The 25986-nt window shown below is 48.8% G+C and overlaps 3 protein-coding genes across 3 annotated transcripts in view; 1 reads left to right on the forward strand and 2 right to left on the reverse strand.

Moving 5' to 3' along the window:
* Positions 1-45: 45 nt before the first annotated feature.
* LOC121302304 (phytanoyl-CoA hydroxylase-interacting protein-like) lies at positions 46-7076 on the reverse strand. The gene is made up of 5 exons (XM_041232167.1): positions 6868-7076; positions 4920-5092; positions 1384-1558; positions 1152-1269; positions 46-932 (listed from the first exon to the last, which is right to left on the reverse strand). Exons 1-5 carry the CDS (start codon positions 6875-6877, stop codon positions 395-397), a joined length of 1014 nt encoding a protein of 337 aa, XP_041088101.1. The 5' UTR covers positions 6878-7076; the 3' UTR covers positions 46-394.
* A 2626-nt stretch (positions 7077-9702) lies between these two features.
* Positions 9703-18593, forward strand: polr3d (polymerase (RNA) III (DNA directed) polypeptide D). The gene is made up of 9 exons (XM_041232166.1): positions 9703-9890; positions 10306-10475; positions 10611-10654; positions 10797-10957; positions 11500-11627; positions 12636-12804; positions 13699-13952; positions 14779-14931; positions 15275-18593. The coding sequence occupies exons 2-9, from the start codon at positions 10320-10322 to the stop codon at positions 15392-15394; spliced, it is 1185 nt and encodes a 394-aa protein (XP_041088100.1). The 5' UTR covers positions 9703-9890; positions 10306-10319; the 3' UTR covers positions 15395-18593.
* Positions 18594-19106: 513 nt separating this feature from the next.
* The window catches only part of LOC121302186 (ankyrin-1-like), a 50324-nt gene continuing 43444 nt past the window's right edge, over positions 19107-25986 (reverse strand). The window contains exons 41-45 of the mRNA XM_041232003.1: positions 24140-24427; positions 22616-22699; positions 21372-21524; positions 20364-20451; positions 19107-19193 (exon numbers count right to left, since the gene is read on the reverse strand). Coding sequence (XP_041087937.1) covers positions 20380-20451; positions 21372-21524; positions 22616-22699; positions 24140-24427 — 597 coding nt within the window. The 3' untranslated portion in view covers positions 19107-19193; positions 20364-20379. The remainder of the gene's footprint in view (positions 19194-20363; positions 20452-21371; positions 21525-22615; positions 22700-24139; positions 24428-25986) is intronic.

A 25986-nucleotide genomic window follows, 5' to 3' on the forward strand; every position in this document is an offset into this window, starting at 1 on the left:
GTAGTTTATTTGAATGCACGATGTTAAATAAAAGATCTAAATGATATACATGCAATTCTAGGTGATGCAAAACTGTTGGCCGCGGCTGTAGATAGCGTCCAAACCTTTCTTGAGTTTCAGCAGCTGAAGCCTGAATTACAGACAAAGTGACTATAATAAAGCACAAGTTCATCGTGACATTGATTGGTGGAGCGGTGATGACACTGTACAGAGAACGAGAGGTAAGAGGGTTTTCAGTGGCTTCAGAGCTGTGTCTTTAAATCACTCAAACGCAGCCGTCTGCGTTTTGACCAAGCTGGTTCCTCCACTGATAATTTCTGGAAGGAATATAAAATAAACTATAGTGAGTGTTTGATCAATATGGGGCAGCTAGTTGACGTGACTCCCAGCATGCTCAGCGGCCCACGCTGATGTTGCAGGTCTTGCAGCTGGGGTCCTTCTTGGCGTTGGCGGTCGTCTGACTCATCAGCATGTGCCCGCTGATCTCTCCCAGCATGCCGTGGGCCAGAGCCACGGGTGCCGCAAGCACCACCTCCAGGATCACGTCGTGGGTGTGGCTGTACACTGGCTCCGCCCCTTCCTGCTGGGTGCGGGTCAGGAAGGGGTTGTGGGCGGGGTCGAGCTCAGGGAGGCGGTCCTGGCAGAAGCAGTCCCCCTCCGAGCCGCCCGGGGCCAGCACCAGCACCACATAATGGTAGGGAGTGTACATGCAATAGAAATCGGCGAAGTAGAGGCGCGTGTTGGGGCTGAAGAGCCGGCCGGCCGGGATCTGGAAGCGCATGGCCCCGTAGGGGGAGTCGTTGGGGGGCAGTCCTGTGTCGAACTCCGTATTGCAGCTGAAGAAGACCCCGCTCAGCGCCCCGTTGATGGGAGAACCCACGCTGCCACTGCTGTCCTTCAGGGCGGGGGGCATCACACCGCCACACTGCAGCCTGGAAGGAGGTAGGGAGGGCGTGACAGGCAGTTACCCAGCTACCCTGCGCTCCACATGCACACACAGCTACTGTTAAATGTTTCACCCCAGATAGAGTGAATTCATTTTGCATCATTAAGTTGAATGAAACCCGCTAAATAAACGTATTGATTATATGCCACTTTGGAGTTTTCCCTTATAGGAGACAGATTGAAAAATATGTTTCCTGGGTCAGTACCTGATGTGCTGGAAGTACTCCTGGGTCTGGTTCCGGTAGAACACTGTAAACGGGCGCAGCCTCCCTGCGATGGAGCCAGCCTTGAGCTGGAGCTGCTGCAGGTGAGCAGTGGAGTAGTCTGGAGAGAGAGAGAGAGTGAGAGAGAGGAGAGGGGCGCTCTTATTAGCTGACGGTTGTTTGATGTCTTCAGTTGACTGGGGTCAGGGTGGGGGTACCTGTCTCTGTCCCTCACCTCCGGTACAGAACTCGATGACCTCGCTCCATTCGGACACCAGGTACTCTCCGTCAGGCTGCTTGACCGCTGTCTGCACGGCCACGCTGTACTCGGTGCGCGGGCTCAGGAACCAGTGCCCGCGAACTGTCATGGGCAGAGGCACCGCCTTTGTCACCAGCTTCGTCGGGACGTCCTGCACGCAACAAGAGGGACACGGGCCAATCGGACGGGGAAAGAGGGTCCCGTTTAATTATATCAGGTTTCCCATGGCTACACTCATGGATATTCTTATATTTACCATGGTTTGGCGTGGTTTTTAACATGCTTTACAAGGCCTCTCTGTGCTTTACAATGCTTCCCTATGCTTTACCATTCCTCACTGTGCTTTACAATGCTTCCCTGTGCTTTACCAGACCTCTCTGTGTTTACAATGCTTCCCTATGCTTTACCAGACCTCTCTGTGCTTTACAATGCTTCCCTGTGCTTTACCAGACCTCTCTGTGTTTACAATGCTTCCCTATGCTTTACCAGACCCCTCTGTGCTTTACAATGCTTCCCTATGCTTTACCAGACCTCTCTGTGCTTTACAATGCTTCCCTATGCTTTACCAGACCTCTCTGTGCTTTACAATGCTTCCCTATGCTTTACCAGACCTCTCTGTGCTTTACAATGCTTCCCTATGCTTTACCATTCCTCTCTGTGCTTTACAATGCTTCCCTATGCTTTACCAGACCTCTCTGTGCTTTACAATGCTTCCCTATGCTTTACCAGACCTCTCTGTGCTTTACAATGCTTCCCTATGCTTTACCAGACCTCTCTGTGCTTTACAATGCTTCCCTATGCTTTACCATACCTCTCTGTGTTTACAATGCTTCCCTATGCTTTACCATTCCTCTCTGTGTTTACAATGCTTCCCTATGCTTTACCAGACCTCTCTGTGCTTTACAATGCTTCCCTATGCTTTACCAGACCTCTCTGTGCTTTACAATGCTTCCCTATGCTTTACCAGACCTCTCTGTGCTTTACAATGCTTCCCTATGCTTTACCAGACCTCTCTGTGCTTTACAATGCTTCCCTATGCTTTACCATTCCTCTCTGTGTTTACAATGCTTCCCTATGCTTTACCAGACCTCTCTGTGTTTACAATGCTTCCCTATGCTTTACCAGACCTCTCTGTGTTTTACAATGCTTCCCTATGCTTTACCAGACCTCTCTGTGCTTTACAATGCTTCCCTATGCTTTACCATTCCTCTCTGTGTTTACAATGCTTCCCTATGCTTTACCATTCCTCTCTGTGCTTTACAATGCTTCCCTATGCTTTACCAGACCTCTCTGTGTTTTACAATGCTTCCCTATGCTTTACCAGACCTCTCTGTGCTTTACAATGCTTCCCTATGCTTTACCATACCTCTCTGTGCTTTACAATGCTTCCCTATGCTTTACCAGACCTCTCTGTGCTTTACAATGCTTCCCTATGCTTTACCATTCCTCTCTGTGCTTTACAATGCTTCCCTATGCTTTACCAGACCTCTCTGTGTTTACAATGCTTCCCTATGCTTTACCATACCTCTCTGTGTTTACAATGCTTCCCTATGCTTTACCAGACCTCTCTGTGTTTACAATGCTTCCCTATGCTTTACCATTCCTCTCTGTGCTTTACAATGCTTCCCTATGCTTTACCATTCCTCTCTGTGCTTTACAATGCTTCCCTATGCTTTACCATACCTCTCTGTGCTTTACAATGCTTCCCTATGCTTTACCAGACCTCTCTGTGCTTTACAATGCTTCCCTATGCTTTACCATTCCTCTCTGTGTTTACAATGCTTCCCTATGCTTTACCATTCCTCTCTGTGTTTACAATGCTTCCCTATGCTTTACCAGACCTCTCTGTGCTTTACAATGCTTCCCTATGCTTTACCATTCCTCTCTGTGTTTACAATGCTTCCCTATGCTTTACCATTCCTCTCTGTGTTTACAATGCTTCCCTATGCTTTACCAGACCTCTCTGTGTTTACAATGCTTCCCTATGCTTTCCCATTCCTCTCTGTGTTTTACAATGCTTCCCTATGCTTTACCAGACCTCTCTGTGCTTTACAATGCTTCCCTATGCTTTACCAGTCCTCTCTGTGCTTTACAATGCTTCCCTATGCTTTACCAGACCTCTCTGTGCTTTACAATGCTTCCCTATGCTTTACCATTCCTCTCTGTGTTTACAATGCTTCCCTATGCTTTACCAGACCTCTCTGTGTTTACAATGCTTCCCTATGCTTTCCCATTCCTCTCTGTGTTTACAATGCTTCCCTATGCTTTACCATTCCTCTCTGTGTTTACAATGCTTCCCTATGCTTTACCATTCCTCTCTGTGCTTTACAATGCTTCCCTATGCTTTACCATACCTCTCTGTGCTTTACAATGCTTCCCTATGCTTTACCATGCTTTTACCTCTCTGTGCTTTACAATGCTTCCCTATGCTTTACCAGACCTCTCTGTGCTTTACAATGCTTCCCTATGCTTTACCATTCCCTCTCTGTGCTTTACAATGCTTCCCTATGCTTTACCATTCCTCTCTGTGTTTACAATGCTTCCCTATGCTTTACCAGACCTCTCTGTGTTTACAATGCTTCCCTATGCTTTACCATTCCTCTCTGTGTTTACAATGCTTCCCTATGCTTTCCCATTCCTCTCTGTGTTTACAATGCTTCCCTATGCTTTACCATTCCTCTCTGTGTTTACAATGCTTCCCTATGCTTTCCCATTCCTCTCTGTGTTTACAATGCTTCCCTGTGCTTTACCATTCCTCTCTGTGTTTACAATGCTTCCCTATGCTTTACCTGAAGGTGATTCATGAGCTGAATGATGTCCCTGGTTAGAAGAGTTCTTCAGAAATAAATGAACCTTCGCTTCAGGAACAAGCCTCTGTAATAGGCTGAGTAATTGCAAAGTAACCATGGAAACATGATATATCCCTTGCAGGAGCGAAACTGCGCTCAGACACAAATTGAATTCTGTAGAGCGAGTCACAGCTCTGAAGAAGAAGATGCTGCTGTCGCCTCACCCAGGTGTAACACTGCTGTAAAGGGCTGATGAGCAGAAAAAGACAACCTCAGCATTTATTATCGTCAAAGCACAGAGGAGCATAGTAAAGCATATTTAAAAAAAATATGGTAAATTATGCTAATTGCATAGTAAACCCTGGGAAAAGCTTGTGGGGGATAAACAGAAAGCCATCAATCTCTGCAGCCAGTCACGGCTCACATGCCCGGAGAAACGGCTTCGATCTCAGGCAGGAGCTGAATATTGAGCGCAGTGATGGATGGAGAGAGCCAGTGTGCTGAATCGACACTTAAACAGGATTTTCAGCACCCGTTTGGGGCATGGAGATAAGACTCTTATTGCAGAGCAGATTCGCCCCATTCCAGGTTTCAGTACAGACTCGTGCACTGGTAATGCGCTCAGGCGTGTGTTATTAAAATCAGGACTGGATCGAACTGCTGTGCAATGGGAGGCTCATTTTCATTCCCTGCAGGATCGAGCTGGGGTCTGTCCTGACTGACCTTGTGTTTGAAGCGGTTGGGGTCCCGCGCCTCCTTCCTGCTGAGGTCGATGAAGTAGTGCGTCACTCTGCCAGAGTCCCCCGGCTCGGCCGCCCAGTCGATCCTAAAAGAGTCGCACGTCACCTCCGAGATGCGGATGCTGTGAGGGCGGGAGAGGAACTCCATTGTGCTCTCTGCAAGAGAACCACAGGGCTGGATATAGAACCACAGCTAAGAACATTGCAGGGGGTCGGTTGGTAGGTGCTTCCCCACAGAACAACTGAAATGCAAATAGCGGACGCTGACTGTGCTGACCGTGTTATGGCAGGTGAGTCTATTTTTATGTCCGCTGTGTCTGGGAGGCTGGCTGCCCGTTGCAAGAGCGCTGGGCAGGAACCCTGCCTCTCAAAGCAGCACTGTCGTCTCTGATTGAATTAAACCCTTCCACTTTATTGATGGGGTTCTCTCCACGCGAGGGACTCGCAGGGCAGGGTGAGAGATTTATTCACTTTGTTATCACCCAGCGCTCTGAGCACAGTGTAATGAAACACCTCGTCACACTGCACTGCAGCAGTACAGCAGAACTGTGACCACAAAGCTGGGAGGGGAGGGGGCAGAATGAGGTGGAGGGATGAGTGAGAGACAGAGAGGTGAGGAAAGGAATGTGGGAGAGAGGATGAGAGAAAAGTGGACTCTTCACAGTCTCAAGATTGAAACAGGCCAAAATATAAGCAGGGCAACGGAAAGGTTCAGTAAGATAAATGATCTTGTGCAGCTTAAGGATGAAAAACACGACGCTGCAGAACTACCTGCTGGTGAATATGTAGCTTCCTGATGCAGAGGAACTGCGCTGAGAGAGGGAGAATGTGCTCTACCCACTGAGCCTCTCAAACCCACTGCCTTCCACACTGCAGCCCAGCACTCTAACCACTGAGCTACTCAAACCCACTGCCTTCCACACTGCAGCCCAGCACTCTAACCACTGAGCTACTCAAACCCACTGCCTTCCACACTGCAGCCCTGCACTCTAACCACTGAGCTACTCAAACCCACTGCCTTCCACACTGCAGCCCAGCACTCTAACCACTGAGCTACTCAAACCCACTGCCTTCCACACTGCAGCCCTGCACTCTAACCACTGAGCTACTCAAACCCACTGCCTTCCACACTGCAGCCCAGCACTCTAACCACTGAGCTACTCAAACCCACTGCCTTCCACACTGCAGCCCAGCACTATAACCACTGAGCTACTCAAACCCACTGCCTTCCACACTGCAGCCCAGGACTCTAACCACTGAGCTACTCAAACCCACTGCCTTCCACACTGCAGCCCAGCACTCTAACCACTGAGCTACTCAAACCCACTGCCTTCCACACTGCAGCCCAGGACTCTAACCACTGAGCTACTCAAACGCACTGCCTTCCACACTGCAGCCCAGCACTCTAACCACTGAGCTACTCAAACACACTGCCTTCCACACTGCAGCCCAGCACTCTAACCACTGAGCTACTCAAACCCACTGCCTTCCACACTGCAGCCCAGCACTCTAACCACTGAGCTACTCAAACCCACTGCCTTCCACACTGCAGCCCAGGACTCTAACCACTGAGCTACTCAAACACACTGCCTTCCACACTGCAGCCCAGCACTATAACCACTGAGCTACTCAAACCCACTGCCTTCCACCCTGCAGCCCTGCACTCTAACCACTGAGCTACTCAAACCCACTGCCTTCCACACTGCAGCCCAACACTCTAACCACGGAGCTACTCAAACCCACTGCCTTCCACACTGCAGCCCAGCACTATAACCACTGAGCTACTCAAACACACTGCCTTCCACACTGCAGCCCAGGACTCTAACCACTGAGCTACTCAAACCCACTGCCTGTTTGGAGCTGGGTTATACTGGGATCACTTCATAGTAACACACTGGTCACAGAGAGGTTAAGAGGTTTTGAAATCTTACCTTTCTGCATCGTAGAAGAAAGACTCCAAAATTAAATCCTACACCGGCTGAGATGGAAAGACGTCTTTTTTAATGTTCTTTCTGCAGTAAATGAGCGATCCCTCAGGAAGAGCTGCTCCCCCTCCTCTCTCTCTGAGCTGTGTGGGTAGACAGGTCTATGTGATTCCTTTGCTTCAATGTTTCTGCAGCTGCATAGCCCAATCACGCTCCAAACACACACACGCACACGCACACACACAGGAGCCCACCCCCCCCCCCCCACCCCCCCCCCAGCCCCCCGAGTCTAGCCAATCCACTCTTTCCGTTTCTCCTCATCGAAATGCCATCTAGCCCATTCACACGCAATTTTACATTATTGAGTTTTGAGTGTCATGTATTCATCACAAGCTGTAACTTGGTTTTATCTTCGGTTTTCTCTCCGCCCCGAAGGCATCCTTGTTGCGCTGCGTTAATTATAGCAGACTCAGAGTCACAAGGAGAATAAGGGAATAGCTGTCAGCTCACTCAGGTGTATTCAGTGTAAAGAGAGGAGTCAGTGCCATGGAACTTGAATCAACATAGAGAACTGTACTGGGGATCTGAGAGCAGCTAATTCAATACAGTCTAGTGTAGAGAACTCAGTGCTGTACTGGGGATCTGAGAGCAGCTAATTCAATACAGTCTAGTGTAGAGAACTCAGTGCTGTACTGGGGATCTGAGAGCAGCTAATTCAATACAGTCTAGTGTAGAGAACTCAGTGCTGTACTAGGGATCTGAGAGCAGCTAATTCAATACAGTCTAGTATAGAGAACTCAGTGCTGTACTGGGGATCTGAGAGCAGCTAATTCAATACAGTCTAGTGTAGAGAACTCAGTGCTGTACTGGGGATCTGAGAGCAGCTAATTCAATACAGTCTAGTGTAGAGAACTCAGTGCTGTACTGGGGATCTGAGAGCAGCTAATTCAATACAGTCTAGTATAGAGAACTCAGCGCTGTACTGGGGATCTGAGAGCAGCTAATTCAATACAGTCTAGTGTAGAGAACTCAGTGCTGTACTGGGGATCTGAGAGCAGCTAATTCAATGCAGTCTAGTATAGAGAACTCAGTGTGTTTTTATTCCAGTGGAAGCACTGATTTCCAGCAACGCATCTGTGCTCCACGCATTCAGCATTATTACAGCGCCTACACTGCAGCTTGTGACGCACAGGGACACTCCCCCTTTGTTTAAAACCGACACCTCCTCAACGCGCTGCTCGTCATAATGCGGCGTTCGATCGCGTCAGCGCTCTGTGGACCGTTTCCGTTTCCAGCCTCGAGTTTCCATAGCAATGCTGCCATAGAAAATGAAACGGGAATATCTGAACCAGTTTTAACAATTGGTACTCCCCCCCGCCCCACTGCACTGACAAAATCATCGACAAAGTGCTCACATATAACTCTCCCAGATGTTTGGGGGAGGTGAGAGGGGGTGACAGTTATCCCAGATATTATCTGCTTTAACTGTCACGTTTTCATACGGAGCCGCTGCCCTTCACAAAGATGGAAGCGCCAGTTCCCCCCTCTCGCTGCCCCTCACAAAGATTGCAGCACTGCTCTTCGCTGATGCCCCTCACAAAGATGGAAGGTCTGAAGCTCTGGTCCTCGCCACTGCCCCTCACAAAGATGGAAGCTCTGGTCCTCGCCACTGCCCCTCACAAAGATGGAAGCTCTGGTCCTCGCCACTGCCCCTCACAAAGATGGAAGCGCTGCTCTCCGCCGCTGCCCCTCACTAAGATGGAAGCTCTTCGCCGATGCCCCTCACTAAGATGGAAGCTCTTCGCCGCTGCCCCTCACTAAGATGGAAGCTCTTCGCCGCTGCCCCTCACTAAGATGGAAGCTCTTCGCTGATGCCCCTCACTAAGATGGAAGCTCTTCGCCGATGCCCCTCACTAAGATGGAAGCTCTTCGCCGATGCCCCTCACTAAGATGGAAGCTCTTCGCCGATGCCCCTCACTAAGATGGAAGCTCTTCGCTGATGCCCCTCACTAAGATGGAAGCTCTTCGCCGATGCCCCTCACTAAGATGGAAGCTCTTCGCCGATGCCCCTCACTAAGATGGAAGCTCTTCGCCGCTGCCCCTCACTAAGATGGAAGCTCTTCGCCGCTGCCCCTCACTAAGATGGAAGCTCTTCGCCGATGCCCCTCACTAAGATGGAAGCTCTTCGCCGATGCCCCTCACTAAGATGGAAGCTCTTCGCCGCTGCCCCTCACTAAGATGGAAGCTCTTCGCCGCTGCCCCTCACTAAGATGGAAGCTCTTCGCTGATGCCCCTCACTAAGATGGAAGCTCTTCGCCGATGCCCCTCACTAAGATGGAAGCTCTTCGCCGCTGCCCCTCACTAAGATGGAAGCTCTTCGCTGATGCCCCTCACTAAGATGGAAGCTCTTCGCTGATGCCCCTCACTAAGATGGAAGCTCTTCGCTGATGCCCCTCACTAAGATGGAAGCTCTTCGCCGATGCCCCTCACTAAGATGGAAGCTCTTCGCCGCTGCCCCTCACTAAGATGGAAGCTCTTCGCCGCTGCCCCTCACTAAGATGGAAGCTCTTCGCCGCTGCCCCTCACTAAGATGGAAGCTCTTCGCCGCTGCCCCTCACTAAGATGGAAGCTCTTCGCCGCTGCCCCTCACTAAGATGGAAGCTCTTCGCTGATGCCCCTCACTAAGATGGAAGCTCTTCGCTGATGCCCCTCACTAAGATGGAAGCTCTTCGCCGCTGCCCCTCACTAAGATGGAAGCTCTTCGCCGCTGCCCCTCACTAAGATGGAAGCTCTTCGCTGATGCCCCGCAGAGGCGGGTCCGAGTCGCTGAGCGAGTTGAAGGGTGAAAGTTGACGGGTCCACACTGCGAGTCTCAGGTCGGTGCAGACCGGGGTTGCGCAGTGCCGAGGGAAACCGGCTCCGTTAACGGCTTTTTAAAAACAGAAACGGCACTTCTATTGCGTCTTTCTGGAAGAACAAACCCACGGAAAAGCAGCTGCAAATTTGTGTTCCGGGAAAAAAAAAAAAAGGTTCGTGGGTTTAAACCTGTCCAGGTATTACTATGACTTTACCAAAAACAACACACGTTGTTTGTTTATTTATTTATTTATTTATTTAGAAAAAAAGGGCTCAATTGTTGAAACGTGCAACTGTAAAAATGTTTTGTCGAAAACGGTAAAACAAGCCCTCAGCGCTGTCCTGCCGGTGCGTGTTTACATTGCAGTAAACGCGACCTACACCTACAGTGACTCGCGCAATCGTTACATTCGTTTGTTTGTTTGTTTGTTTGTTTGTTAAATTCAGTGTTCGGTAGTTTGTGTTTTATCTACACGTGCTTGCAGGGTTTCTGCTGTTTCGTTGTTCACGACAGAGTCATAGTCTTTAAACCAGCCCGTGTTTAAACTGCGCCCTCTGCTGTGTGTGTATTTGCTGCGTCTCTTGCAGGGCGCTGAGCGGAGATGTCTGAAGGAAGCTCCGGGGACCCCGGTTCTGCTGGGGGGGTGCGCCCCGCTGCCCCGGGGGGGAGGGGGCTGGTGGGCAGAAGAGCTCCCATCACCCCTGGCCGCCTGCCTGCCATCCGATCACGAGATCTCACCCTGGGGGGAGTGAAGAAGGTGAGGCTGGAGCCGAAAAGGCGCTGCTGTGCTGGGAAGGGAACTAAAGCCTCTGCAGCGGACTGCTCTGTTCTATCAGTCTCTGCTTTTGTTCCAGTTGATAAATGAGTATTTTAATGTGTTCTTGTGTTGCAGAAAACCTTCACTCCGAATATCATCAGCAGGAAAGCCAGAGAGGAGTAAGTGATTTCTTATCAACCTTTCAGCTGTAAGATCTGGAGCAGAAATGCTGCCAGAACTGCAACACGTTCCACGACAGACGACTGGCCGAGAAGTCGTCTTCACCCCCCAGTGAGTTAAAGCGTGCGTGTGTGTGTTCAGACAGGCCGAGGTCGCCTCTAAGAAGAAGGAGAGAGAGGGGGAGCAGAGGCCCCAGGATGGGAGAGGCAGGGGCAGAGGGAGGGGCCGCGGGCGTCCGGAGGTCATCCAGTCCCACTCCATCTTCGAGCAGGGCCCCTCCGAAGGCGCCGTGAAGAAGAGGGGTGAGTAGATCCGGAGATTAATAATCTAGAAGGAATCTGGTTAATAATCTAGAAAGAATCTGATTAATAATCCAGGAAGAATCTGATCTCTGCGACGGGCACAGCCGTGTTAAAAAAAAATCCAGCAGAATAAAATCCAAGTTTCATTTGATGACTGTTCTATTAGGGAAGGGATCAGTAGAAACATTTAAGAATCTGGATATGGGGCTAGCAGGACAAACCCCAATGTTTGATTGGTAAGAATTGGGGGCCCTCGTGCTGATTGTGTGTCTGTGTCGCACTCTACATGAGAAGCACAGTAACTGCTCTTTACTTTGCACTGATCTTCCCCAAACTTTGACCTCTCACTTCTAGTCCTAAAGACCTTTCGGATTGCATTTGGCTGCAATCTGCCATACTCGCTGTATCCTAGAAATATCCGAAACCTCACAGCTGCTGTGCGATTATTACCTCACGATGAGGGCCCTCTCTTAAATGCTTGCACTGTTTTTATTGAATGTTTTTTTTTTTTTATAACTTTCTCCTGGTTGTGCCCCCTGCAGGCGGCTGCTATGATGGTGCGATGGATGCTCCCAGCATGGGCCCCTCCCCCATCATCAACATCAAGAAGGAGAAGAGAGAGACGGAGGAGGAGACCAAGCAGATCCTGCGCATGCTGGAGAGAGACAACGTGAGTCCAGCCCTATGTCCCTCCTGCCCTCCCTCCCCCACTCCCTCTCCCCATCCCCACCCTCTCTCCATTGCCCTGTTTGTTAGGGGTGTATCAATGCAATACTTTTCTCATGGGCTGTACTGTATGATCAGGAACGGAGAAGACAGCAAACATCTCATATCTATCTATTGTTCGATCAATATGTATCTTGATATCTGTATCTGTTATAGGAGGCTGTGTGGTCCAGTGGTTAAAGATACAGGCTTGTAAGCAGGAGTTCCCCGGTTCAAATCCCAGCTCAGCCACTGACTCGTTGTGTGACCCTGATGCATACCTCACACACCCTAGTCTCATATCTTGTATAGCACTTTGTGATGGTGGTCCACTATGAAAGGCGCTATATACAAATAGGTTATTATTATTATATAATATGCACGAAGTTGTTCATGCAGAGCAAAGCTTTTTCCAAAAACCTTCGTCTCTATAAGAGTTAGTGATTGAAGCGAGCATGGGTTTGCCATTGCTGTTAACTATTTTTTAACTCTGTAGAGACATTAATATATCTATGTACCTGTCTATATGTTGTGTGATGTGGAATAGGCTGTAGTTAAGGTATATTGCCATGGTGTGTTGAAAGGTAATATTGGCACTCCCAGGTCAATACAAGTCAGCATTAACCAGGAACACCCCACAGCAAAGCCATCAGCACTGTTGTGTTGCAGGGTTTTACAGCCAGGTTTGTTTAAGCTGTGCTCGACCCGAGTGACTCGCTGCAGTCCAGTGAAGGAGCCCACGTTCTGAGAGCGGGTCTCGGGGCGTCTCGTCAGTAAGCCGTGCTTTCAGAGCGGGTGTCTCCGGTCAGCTGTGCTTTTATTAGTTGTGCTGGTGTTGAGTTGTAACAGAGCAGCTGACCCCTGCAGAAAGCCGCGGGAGGGCAGGGTCTGGCTGCTGCAGAACGATCGTTAATGATCAGTGGGTTGAAGCATTTCATAGTGTGTGCGTCTCTCTGTCTGTCTGTCCGTTCAGTTCCTGGACGACCCCCGACTCCGCAGCAACCTCCAGAGCTGTCCGGTGCAGCTGCCCCTGGCCGTCTCGGGCTGGATCTTTAAACAGGAGGTCAAGAGGGAGCAGCCGAAAAAGGAAGAGGAGGAGCAAGAGGGGGAGGAGATGGAGCTCGACTCACACCTGGTCAAAGGTAACTGTCAGAAAGGCTGCTCTGTAGAAACAGGTTTTGTTGATTTTTATCCAGTCAACACAGATAGATAGATTTTGAAATCTGTGTTAAAGTGCTTTTACCTGTTCAGTATCTTCAGTTTTAGCAAAATAAATAGAAAGCCCAACATCCCACCTCCTGCCACTGACTGACTGACCCGCTGTGTGGGACCCCGAGCGAGTCGCTTCACCTCCTTGTGCTCTGTGGATGAGATGTTAAATCACGTCCTATTGGAAGTGACTCTGCGTATAATGCACAGTTCACAGCCTGCCTCTGGAAAGAGCTTTGTGATGGTGGTCCACTATGAAAGGCGCTATATAAAAATAAAGATATTATTCTCACTCGATGCTTGCGTCAGCTTGTGTTCTCACTGGACTGCTCTGTGCCTCTCCCTATTCCACCGCTGCTCGCAGTTATAACCACTCCTGTATCCTCTGCTTGATTTTACTCTTGCAGGAATCCGTGTTCACGTTTTTTTGTAATTGCTCTTATTTGAAATCGTTCTCATCCGTTCATCGTACATGCAGATGGCTTTACTGTCAGGTAACTGCTGCTGGTCGAACTCGCTCTTGCATGTGATTATTTACTGTGTTCTCTACTTGAATGCAATCTTATTTGCTGCTGATTTTATTGTACTTTAGATCTGCTGTTGTCTGAAATGTGATGCTTTACACGGTGATATTTTGTACTGTGATGCTTTACACAGTGATATTTTGTACTGTGATGCTTTACACTGTGATATTTTGTACTGTGATGCTTTGCACGGTGATATTTTGTACTGTGATATTTTGTGCTGTGATGCTTTACACTGTGATATTTTGTATTGTGATGCTTTACACTGTCTACCCCGTCCTATCTGTCTTCACCATCCCCCAGTGAAGGAGGAGCCGATGGATGATGCTGAAGTGAAGAATACAGAGCCTGTCTGCCAGGCCCCGCCCCTCCCCCCTGAGATAGGATTTGCTGAGCTGCTGCAGGGGTGGAGCCAGTGCAAAGGGGAGGAGCTTGTCTTCATGCAGCTTCCAGACTCCCTCCCGGGGCAGCCGCCCACCCAGGACCAGCGGCCAATCAAAACGGAGGTGAAGATGGAGGACGGCCAATCGGTGCTCGTGAAACAGGAGATGAGCCAGGTGACCCCCCTTTTTTAATTTTTTTTCACACAGATGAAAAAGCGTATATTTAAAAACACTAATATCTCTCATATCAACAACTCCACGGCTTCAGCTGTAACTGTATAACATGCAGCACTCTCTGTGAACAGCAGAGAGAGAGGGAGGGCTGGCTAGTGTAGGAGAACACAACTAGACAGACGATTGCCCTGGTGAGGCTCAGATACCAGGGCTGGAGGTGTGTCGATATCCCCCCCCACACACACACACACGCACATACCCTGGATTTCCCCTGAATTGTAGGAGGCTGTGTGGTTAATGAAACGGGCTTGTAACCAGCAGGTCCCCGGTTCAAATCCCAGCTCAGCCACTGACTCGCTGTGTGTGACCCCAAGCAAGTCACTGAACCTCCTTGTGCTGCGTCTTTGGGGTGAGACGTTGTTGTAAGAGACTCTGCAGCTGATGCATAGTTCACACACCCTAGTCTTGCATCTTGAAAATCGCTTTGTGATGGTGCTCCGCTATGAAAGGCGCTATATATAAAGATTGAGATTGATCTCTATTACAAGTTAATGGCTGTGAGGTAACAAAAATAACCCTTGAAGTGCCAAACTGGTTTCTTTGAAAAAGAAAATCTATGTTTCGGTAATTTGATACATTTAGACTTCGCTTTTGCGGTTAATATAATTCGTTATGAAATGTCATTTTTAAAGAGAATTGAAAGGACAGGCGGATAGATGGGGGTTAGAAATTAAAGAGAACTGCGGCGATGTGACATCACATCGCCCGTTGAAGCAGGAGGCCGGTCTGATGCTCCTCCCCCTCCTTTCCCCTGCCTGTCTCCTAGGACGCCCTGCTGGCAGAGAACACCTGCTCCCTGATGAACCTGGCCGAGGGGCAGGTGGGGAAGCTGCTGGTCAGGAAGTCCGGCCGCGTTCAGCTCGTCCTGGGCAAAGTGAAGCTGGACATCGCCATGGGGACCCCCTGCTCCTTCCTGCAGGTGAGCCCCTGCAGCGACACACGGAATGAAGTCACGCTTATAAACGGGATGAGCACATTGTGCTTCGCAAGGAAACGGGGCTGTTTTAAGAGCGAGAGAGCAATGGGTGGAAACCCATTAGAAATCTTAACAAGATCACTCCTCTGCAAACAGTGATTCCTCGATTATTCCTCTCATTTGGGTTAACGGTTCACAGTAAATTGTCCTGTAAATATTTTCTTCTATAAAGGACACTTCAGAGTTTCCTGGGTTTTTTTTTTTTTTTCAATGTGTTTTCAGTACTTCTCTTGAGATGCGTGTGATGCAATGAAATGGGTGACCCCTGTCTGTACCCTCTCTACAGGAGCTGGTATCGGTGGGCACTGGGGACGGCAGGACAGGGGATCTGACAGTACTGGGGCACATCAAACACAAGCTGGTCTGCTCTCCAGACTTCGAGTCTCTGCTGGAGCACAGGCAGTGAGGGGAGGGTGGAGGCACTGGGGCAGCTCTGCCCACCCACCCCCCCCTCCCCACGCTTTCAAGCCCTCCAACTCTGCCCTGCACTCGGAACACGTGACCCCTGAGAGGGGGCAGCACTGCGTGCTCCGCGAAATCCGCACTCCCAAAGAAACTGCAATTCCAGCGTTTGGCCACTGAGTGGCGCTGTGCTACACAGTGAATTCAGAGTCGCAACTGAAAACGGAGGGGAATGAGAAAGCAAGAGCGATTGTGGCAGATTTGGGCCGTCATGTGCTGAGCTGTACATTTTTGAGGTGTGTTAATATTCACAATAGATATATGATCGATTAAATTGTTGAGCTGAGTTCTCTCTCGTTTAATCTGTGTTTGTTTTGCTGGGAATGGTCTGTGTTCTTGGGAGCTCATTATTATTATTATTATTATTATTATTTTAATTTTTTTTAACAGATGTACTTTCTGTCTTGGTAAGGTGGGGTGTCTCATGTTTTCAGAACACTTCAGTCGGACAGAACCTTCTAAATAACAGGTGTGTTAATGTGTGCCGCTCAAGTCACAGTCATATTGTAAACAGAGGTGGACAATTGATCTGAGTGGCTCTTGTAATGCTGAGGTGTGCTTGTGCTGGAGTACCATTCAGCACAGCAGCATGCAGCTGTGTGGAGCCCTCGCTCTCACCGAGGACGTGGGCAGACTCGCTGTACAGCCACCCTGTTGTGTTATGTTATATGTTGTGAAGACCCTCCTGTCAGCAAGAGATCAGGATGAAAATTCTGTAACCGGCTCTCTTACAGACACGACCCACAAAACACGACCCACAAAACTCTCAGTTTTTCATTTCTTTATTAATGTTTGTAAATTTATTTCAGCTGGTGTACAGGGGAAAAAAAAAAAGGATCTATACATACCTTCATTTCAGATTGAATCTGATTGTTAAAAGGCTCACATGTATTTATGTATTTCCATAACAATAAAAAAACAGAAAATTCAAATACCTACAAAGCGTCTATATGACTGATCCCTGCGTGTGGATCGCTAAATCGCTAGGTACAGCCTTAACATAGCTCTAGTCCTGGATAGCGTGAAACAGTGCATGGCATTCTAATTAAATAGATTTTATATATATATATATATATATATATATATATATATATATATATATATATATATATATATTAAAAATGTATTTTTATCTGTGCATGGGCGCAGATGCATTCATAAGTATAGAGTAATATGCTTTTGCATTTTAATATAACTTCAAACCATTCTACAGGAGTACATTGTTCTCTAATTTTTGCAACAGGTAATATTTTTGCGTGTACTTGCTTTTGTCAGACAGGAGCCCTCTACCCCCCCCAATCCCTCACTGCAGTGCAATTCCAACTCCAAAGATACTGAAGACAGCACCCCATACCCCTTGTATTCTGATATGACGTGTTGAAGTTGGTGCCGGGCTGGCAAGCATTACCCCCCCCACCTCTCCGCTCCGCTGTGAGAAACGCTACGATTGCATATCGCCTGCTCCGCAAAAACGCAGAAACGGCGCTCTTAAAATAAATGAATAAAAGATTGCTTGTGCTTGTATGGCAAACCAGAGTGTCGCTCAGAACCATCCTAACCTCCCCCGCTCTCGGTCCACCCTCTCCCGACCACAATTAAAACTATTCTGATTCATTTTGCACGTCTGCCCAGGAGGCTAGTTGTTTTGTGTTTTGTAGACATTGTGAAGGGAGAAAGTGCTGCATGTTCTAAATGGAGGCGTGCATCGTTCTGGGTAGCACGACAGTGAATGATGCAACACACACACACACCTTCAGCTAACTTTTTGCTTTCGTCACCCGCCAGACTGACAGTCCGGTTTGCCATACACTGCTGACGAAGCCTGTTCCTTTACATGAAAAGGCTTGTGGAACTGTGGGAAATGGAGTCCGAGGTGCTTGAGGTCCAGGGAACCCTGGGAGTTGGAGTCACCTTGCTGCTTTTCTTGTGTGTGTGTGTCCCTCTCTTACAGTGATGCTCACTGGCACAGCCTCTACTCTCTCTCTGTCTCTCTAGAAAGGAACTCTGTATGAAGGAGCCCTGTCTGTCTTGCACTAATGGAAGCTCAAGGAAGAAAGTGCAGGGGTTACCCGAGTTTATTGCTGCAGCTTGAGAGCTAGACAGAACAGTTTGTTTGTGATGTCAACCTGATGATGGGCCAAAGGATGGCTTTGAATCCCACAGAGCGCCGTCCCCCCTCCCTCCCCCCAGAGCCTGGGGCCCCCTGAAGACCCCCCCAGATAAGGGGCCGACGCTGGGGCCTGATTCACAGTAAAGGGGTCAAAGTTAGCCATGGTCACAGTGCTTGGGTTGCTGTTTTCAGCAAAGGGCCCTGAGTCTGTCCAGACCGCGGTGCAACGCCCCCACCTAGAGGTGAAAGGGGGCGCTGCGAGCCAGCCGGCAGAGAAATGGTAGGTTTGAATGCACTATGTAGAAATGAGCGACTCTCCACAGATGAATACAGAAATGTGCTTTGCTTTACTGATCCCACGCATTCTTTCCTGAAAAAAGCCTTGCATAACAACATAGTCTATCGGTGCTGACCTCCTCCCAAGACAGCGGTGTAGCATGATATGTTTTGTATTGTGACATCATTATTCCACCAGCATCTGCTTCACAGCCACAGTCTACAGAGAGGTGGCCTCTTGACTGGCGGTTTGGGGTTTGGGGGGAGGGTTTACGTTTATACAAGTAAGCAGCTGCCTCAAGCTAGCTTACGTACCTTCGAAAAACGCAGGCGCCCCTCAGTCCTGGACCATTGCATTTGGGTGATTTTAAAGAGCACTATAGATTGTGTGAAGAGAAACTTGCTATTTGATAAATGCCCACCAGATGGCACTGGTGTGAAGCATGCTGTCAGCGCAGGTTTGCCGGTGAGCTGTATTGCTGATGAGAGATGAGGGACTGATGGCCCTGCAGGTTAAAGGGCTCCACCACTGCAGTTGGGTCCTGGGTTGAGCACTGGGGTCTAACTCGCTGAGCCCCACAGAGCTGAAGTACCCTCCTGGAGCAAACGGCTGTCTCCCAGGCTTAAAGCCGCGCAGGAAACCAAAGACACGGTGCGAAGCCCTGTAGTGGAGATGAAGGCGCGGGCTGCTGTTTGCAGGATGCATCTCGACAAGGGCTTCGCAAAGACTCCCCTCCCCTCCCCGTCTGTAGAGTTTTAACCAAGTAATGCTCCATGAACACCATGCAGTGAACTCCCTGCTTCTGACCTCTCTCTGTCACATTCCTCCCCAAACGATCTCCCTGCAAACCCCAGCCCTCTGCTTTTCCCATTGAGACCTATATATATTCTGATTGTGAAACCAGTTAGCTTCGCACTGGTGCAACAGCGGGAATTACTGGATTACAACATCTTTGTGCTGTGAGGGAAGGCAAATGCAAGGCAGCCTGCTTTTGTTTTGGTTTTTTTGTCTAGTTATAATGTCACCCCCCAACTCCCTTTGAATCGGGAGGACTTAGCCCTCGATCCCGTCCCCCCCCCCCCCCCCCCCCCCCCGTACCCTCGGGCATTAGGGTAGTCACAGGGCATGCTTTGGCATGCTGATAAAGATAACAGGAATCTCTCTGTTTTAAAAAATCATGCCTCTAGCCTAATTTTTTTTTTAAAAAGTAACAAAACTACAAGTAGATTTCCAGTTAAATGTTTGTTTCCAGGGTTTGTTTGTTTTTTTCCACCCCCGTTTCTTTTTAGTTTTGCTGCTGCTTCTTGTCCCGGGTCACTCGTCTGTGTTGGATGCTTTGGGGGTGGACGTGAGATCCTAAAAAGAGAGAGCGAGAGAGAGAGTGAGCAAGCGGACCTTCAGCTGAAACATACCTGCCAGGGAATCCTTCTGGTACCTCATGGATCACTCTGAGTTTTCAGAACTCGCTGACGGACCGTGAGGCACCGAGAGACTGGATTTCTCCTGGATCCACGTGGCCAGGGCAGAAGGTAACACCCTTCTGTACGGGACGCCCCCCCCCCAGGACCCCACTTCAACCCGACTGCCTCTTAACATTCCACTCTGACCTTTTTATCTTCACTGTGATTGGACGGAGCCCGCAAAGCAGCAAGGGTTGGAAAGATTTCTCGTTGAATAACTCTCGACGACAGCCATCTGTTACTTTTGCATTCATTCGATTGCTGGAAAGGAGCCGGATTGCAACTCGGAGCTTCAGTACAGCGTGAGAAACGAAAAGATCGCCAGCGATGCTAACTGAGGTACAGTTTATAATGTAAGGGAGCCTCTGCGTGCCAGCACACATTGTGCTGAACAGGGTCCTGGCTTTTCTGGGATAGATTTGTGATGCCAGTGAGAGGTTAGAACCTGGTTTGAAGACCCCCGTTATTATCACACCCTGATCAGCAAAGCATGCACCCTTAAGACGACGATTTTGAAGCTGTTTACCCTTTCAGTAGACTAGCTGCAGGTGACATTTCCAAGCTGGTCCCTTTAGCAGATGTGGGTGCTGGAACAGAGGCAAGTATGCTAGCAAAGTGCTTGGGCTGGGAATGATAAAGGAGAGCTCTCTGTAACGTGACTGAACACTGCTACAGAAAAACGCATGTGTGGATGAAGTGATCTTCAGGTAAAAAATGTCCTATCCTAATTTCATCCCAGCTAGATTAAGGGCTCTCAAGCAGTAACGTTTTGAGATACGTGCAGTATGTGTGTGAAGAGAGATGGACAGGTGCCCCCGAATTATCCCCGAATTCTGCTACTCTCAATAAACCAAGTTCCATCAGAGCTGGCTGAGTGGTTCTGTGTTCATTTCTTAACTGACAGGCTGTACAGGAATCTGTGCGATATCGCTGGGGACGTGCATCTCCAGTCAGGGGCTAAAGCAACGGAAGCTGTCGCCTACAAGAAGTCTCTTTTCTGCAGCTGCTAGAGCAGGCTGCCTGAAGACTGGCCTCCCCTAACGAAGCGCAGGGCGCGGCAGGGTACCTGGTCAGGGTGCGCCTCACTGCTTCACCCGTCTTAGACTGACACGCTTCACAATCTGAGCGCCCTTCTTCCCCTCGTTCACCTCCGACTGCGCGCACAGCAGAGCAGCGTGAGGAGGAGGGGAGACAGAAACAGACAGATAAAGAAAGAGAGAGGAGAAAAGCAAGTCAGACACACAGGCTGCAGCAAAGATCCGGAGCACAGACGCGGTGTTAGACAGAATGGGATTGGCGTTCTCTGCAGAGTTGTTGTAGCGCAGCGTCAGGAGGGCGCAGTGCAGGAGGCTGCTGCCCCTTTCCTGTGAACAAGCTCAGCTGTCCTGTCGGGACCCAACAATAGACTGGAAAGTCCATGGAGTCCATGTGCTCTGGAGCAATGTAGTGTCATGAGATCATCTACTAATCTGCCCATATTTTGCACGTACCTACATATGAACATGCAGTTTTCAAGCAGATTATATATATATATCCAAGAGAGTGGTAACATAGAATATATCTATATAATTTACTATATTATATCATAAATATATTTTAATATTTGGATATGCATAGAATATATAAAGTGCCAGTGCTTGCAGTGATGGCTTTATCCGAGATGTGTTTCTGTGCAGTGCAGTGTGTCTGTGTCTGTACTGTGCAGTGTGTCTGTGCTATGTTTGCTGTACTGTGCAGTGTGTCTGTGCTATGTTTGCTGTACTGTGCAGTGTGTCTGTGCTATGTTTGCTGTACTGTGCAGTGTGTCTGTGCTATGTTTGCTGTGCTGTGCAGTGTGTCTGTGCTATGTTTGCTGTGCTGTGCAGTGTGTCTGTGCTATGTTTGCTGTGCTGTGCAGTGTGTCTGTGCTATGTTTGCTGTGCTGTGCAGTGTGTCTGTGCTATGTTTGCTGTACTGTGCAGTGTGTCTGTGCTATGTTTGCTGTGCTGTGCAGTGTGTCTGTCCAGTGTTGCTGTGCTATGCTTGCTGTGCAGCGCAGTGCTCCGCTCACCTTGTTGCGCAGTGCTCCGCTCACCTTGTTGCTGCTGTCCCTCCTCAGGATGGCGTAGTTCATGAACTGCTCTGCCTCCGTCTCCAGCTCTGCCGGCTCCTGCAGTGAGCGCTCCACACTGACCTCGTGCTCGCCCGGACCCTCCCCCTGCATCCGACACACCACCTTCCGCACAGTCTGAGGAGACAGACCCCCGACACAACACACTTACTACTGCTGCACCTTCAGCACAGTGAGGAGACAGACCCCCGACACAACACACTTACTACTGCTGCACCTTCAGCACAGTGAGGAGACAGACCCCCGACACAACACACAGTGAATACTACTGCTGTACCTTCAGCACAGTGAGGAGACAGACCCCCGACACAACACACTGTGAATACTGCTGCTGTACCTTCAGCACAGTGAGGAGACAGACCCCCGACACAACACACAGTGAATACTACTGCTGTACCTTCAGCACAGTGAGGAGACAGACCCCCGACACAACACACTTACTACTGCTGTACCTTCAGCACAGTGAGGAGACAGACCCCCGACACAACACACTCACTACTGCTGCTGTACCTTCAGCACAGTGAGGAGACAGACCCCCAACACAACACACAGTGAATACTGCTGCTGTACCTTCAGCACAGTGAGGAGACAGACCCCCGACACAACACACAGTGAATACTACTGCTGTACCTTCAGCACAGTGAGGAGACAGACCCCCGACACAACACACAGTGAATACTACTGCTGTACCTTCAGCACAGTGAGGAGACAGACCCCCAACACAACACACAGTGAATACTACTGCTGTACCTTCAGCACAGTGAGGAGACAGACCCCCAACACAACACACAGTGAATACTACTGCTGTACCTTCAGCACAGTGAGGAGACAGACCCCCGACACAACACACAGTGAATACTACTGCTGTACCTTCAGCACAGTGAGGAGACAGACCCCCAACACAACACACTGTGAATACTACTGCTGTACCTTCAGCACAGTGAGGAGACAGACTCCCGACACAACACACAGTGAGTACTACTGCTGTACCTTCAGCACAGTGAGGAGACAGACCCCCGACACAACACACTTACTACTGCTGTACCTTCAGCACAGTGAGGAGACAGACCCCCAACACAACACACAGTGAATACTACTGCTGTACCTTCAGCACAGTGAGGAGACAGACCCCAACACAACACACTCACTACTGCTGCACCTTCCGCCCAGTGTGATGTCTGCCCAGCGGGGTGGAGGTGTCTCCCTACCTTCTTTGTGACGATGTTCCCATGCTCGTCTGTGAACTGCTCCTCGCTGAACTGCCCTCCTGGAATGTCCTCGACCTCATCTCCCTGTGAAGAGCAAGCAGACGTGTGTGAGAGCTCACAGCCCCGAGACAGGCACTCTGCTCCAGCCTGCACCCAGAGCAGACCCCGGGCACGTGCCCCCTCAACAGCCACGCAATCTCTGCGCTTTTTGAATCATTAAAAAAAGATTTGCACCCTGTTTAGTATCTCCAGAGTGATTCCAGAACCGATATTAATCAGCAGCTTGTTCCCACTGACTCCCGGTCTACTCTGACCCCGAGTAGAGGGAAGGTGACACTGACAGCAGTGGCATTAAACAGCTCTTCCAAGCTGCTGGCTGTGTAGCTAAACTTAGCAGAGTATAAAGAGTTTAACTGGGAGAGAGGAGGCAGAGAGATCCGATTGTCGGGGCGGGTTTAGAGAGAGATCACAGCGCTCCCGCATGCTGTGATCCCTCCCACACACTTTGAAAAATAGAAAAATACATGCCTTAAGCAAGAAGACAGGCTGATCATAAACTAATATTCTTCTGTGACCTTCCAGTAAATGAATGACCTTGTCAAGCCGTACACAGGATCCCATTCACTCACCACATGCACCTGGTCAAGCCTCCTCCCTGATTACTTTATAACCAGAGCACCTCACTTTTCTGACAGTATAACAGATGGTCATTGTATCTACAAAGAGTCTGAACAGCCAACTTACATGATTTAAAACAACGATTTCAGCAGAGTGTAAACCACAAAGAGAAAAAAAACCTCACGCAGTCACAGTTCACTGTTCTGACATCACTGAGAATTCACCGCTCTGACATCACACATTCATTATTCACTGCTCTGACATCATTGTCGTAATTCTCTGCTCTGACATCACACATTCATTATTCACTGCTCTGACATCACACAGCCACAATTCACAATTAAGCCGACATGGTTAATGATCCCTTTCCTTGTCAAGCGCTGTCTTATAAATAAAATAAAACCCAAAGCTAGGGAAATGCTCATTTCAATTCTGCTTACATCTGCACAATTTCCCAGAGTCTCGACTCAAGGGTTTATCATTAAATACTGTTGAATGCTACACTTAAAAAAATAAATAAATATATATATATATATATAATCATTTATACAAAAAAAAAAAACCCAGCAGCAAATGCACAATGGAATTACATGAAAACAATTTTCAATTCTGCTTTCAGCTTTGAGCAAAGTTATGGTTCCAAAAATCACTGTGGGGCATCTGAAACCCCCCAACTAAAAACAAACATCTATCAAAGAGTTGACTGCTGGGGACTGACAACCCACTAGCCAAACCTCACACATCGAATCTTGTCGGCAGTTCATCTGAGCTGCCTGTCTTCATAGCAATGGATTAGCAACCTGCACTGCCATCTTTCTACCTCTGACATCGTTTAGACCAAAGAACCTTCAAGATTTAAAAACCGGATCCAGCGAGCTTGGCCTCGGAACACAGGCCCGCGGTTACCTTGACCACGACCCTGCGGCGCACGACGCGTGTGGTCACGTTCTCCTCGTCATCGCCGCCCTCCTCTCCCTCGCCCAGCTCCTGGTCCAGCTCCTGGTGGATGTGCTTGAGGACGAAGCGGATGGAGCCGGTGACAATGTGCAGCACGTTCTGACAGCTGAGCACAAAGAAGCCCAGCAGAACCAGGCTGATCAGGAGCTCAGTAAGCAGAGTCCACATAGTCCCAGGCAGAGAAGAGAGTGGCGCTGTCTGTCTGTCTCTCCCTCTCTCTGCACCTCTCCCTCTCAGCTACACTGTAACACGACCTCCCTTCCCGACAAGCAATCCCACTTCACAACCCCCCTGTCGCAATCCAGCTCCTGTCCCTGGCAGCCCCTCTCTCTGTCATTCAGGCTAAAATAAAACAGTCCATGTGATCAGCAGCTTCAAATACCCCGGGCTGCTCGCCCCTGCAGTCAGTGATACCAAACCAGAGACTGAAACAACCCATGAATGCCTCCTCTTCTCAGATGTATTTTACATTGCACCACTAGGAAATGCTCCAGTTATTTCCCCAGTGGTTAAAATTAATAGACGTGACAAAAGGGGCAAGTAAAGAAGATTTATTCCCGCTGTGTGAGTATGAGGCAATAACTGGTATTAATAAACTCATATAGTAATGGTTAGCATACTGCCCTGAAGAAACCATTAACAGACCACAGCAATGGCAACACAATGCATTGGGAGCAGATGCTGCACAGTGCAGTGGTTCTGACACGCTAGCACACTGTGTTATTTATTTTTTCCAGGGCTTTCGCTTTTTATGTACTGCATGCAAATATTGCATTGTTTTTTTTTCTTTCACAATACTTGCACACTTTGTCAATTGTGCCTTATTTCCTTTGCTGTCTTCCACACCCAAATCCTTTACATTTCGCCACAATTTGCAATGGCCTTGCGTTCACTAGATACATTTTTGTATGTAATATGAAGCTGCCTGTTTAACATCCTGAAATCCTGACACATGGTAACTTCCCAGCTTCGAATGTATTGAATTATTTTAGTTTTTTAATAAACCTGGTAAGTTCCTAATTATTATTCCAGCATATCATATTTTATATCAAAGAACGACCAAGCACCACTGATTCACGGAAATCACATTTTCTGTTCAGGGCTTCCACACATAGGATAAAAAAGAACAAAACAAAAACAAACCACGTTCACTAGGAATGCTAAAGCTTTGATCAGACAATTTAAAGCAAGAGTCAGCCTACAATGAAAGCTTTCTATTTGTATTGACTTTCACCTGAAATCTGGTTCAAAAACACATTCAGTAGATAATGTGTCAATACTGACTACCCTGCTCTGTGTCCGTATACCTGTATCTGCTAGCCTGCTCTGTGTCCGTATACCTGTATCTGCTAGCCTGCTCTGTGTCCGTATACCTGTATCTGCTAGCCTGCTCTGTGTCCGTATACCTGTATCTGCTAGCCTGCTCTGTGTCCGTATACCTGTATCTGCTACCCTGCTCTGTGTCCGTATACCTGTATCTGCTAGCCTGCTCTGTGTCCGTATACCTGTATCTGCTAGCCTGCTCTGTGTCCGTATACCTGTATCTGCTAGCCTGCTCTGTGTCCGTATACCTGTATCTGCTACCCTGCTCTGTGTCCGTATACCTGTATCTGCTAGCCTGCTCTGTGTCCGTATACCTGTATCTGCTAGCCTGCTCTGTGTCCGTATACCTGTATCTGCTACCCTGCTCTGTGTCCGTATACCTGTATCTGCTAGCCTGCTCTGTGTCCGTATACCTGTATCTGCTACCCTGCTCTGTGTCCGTATACCTGTATCTGCTAGCCTGCTCTGTGTCC

This window comes from Polyodon spathula, chromosome 29 (genome assembly GCF_017654505.1).
Source record: "Polyodon spathula isolate WHYD16114869_AA chromosome 29, ASM1765450v1, whole genome shotgun sequence".
NCBI classification, from domain to species: Eukaryota; Metazoa; Chordata; class Actinopteri; order Acipenseriformes; family Polyodontidae; genus Polyodon; species Polyodon spathula.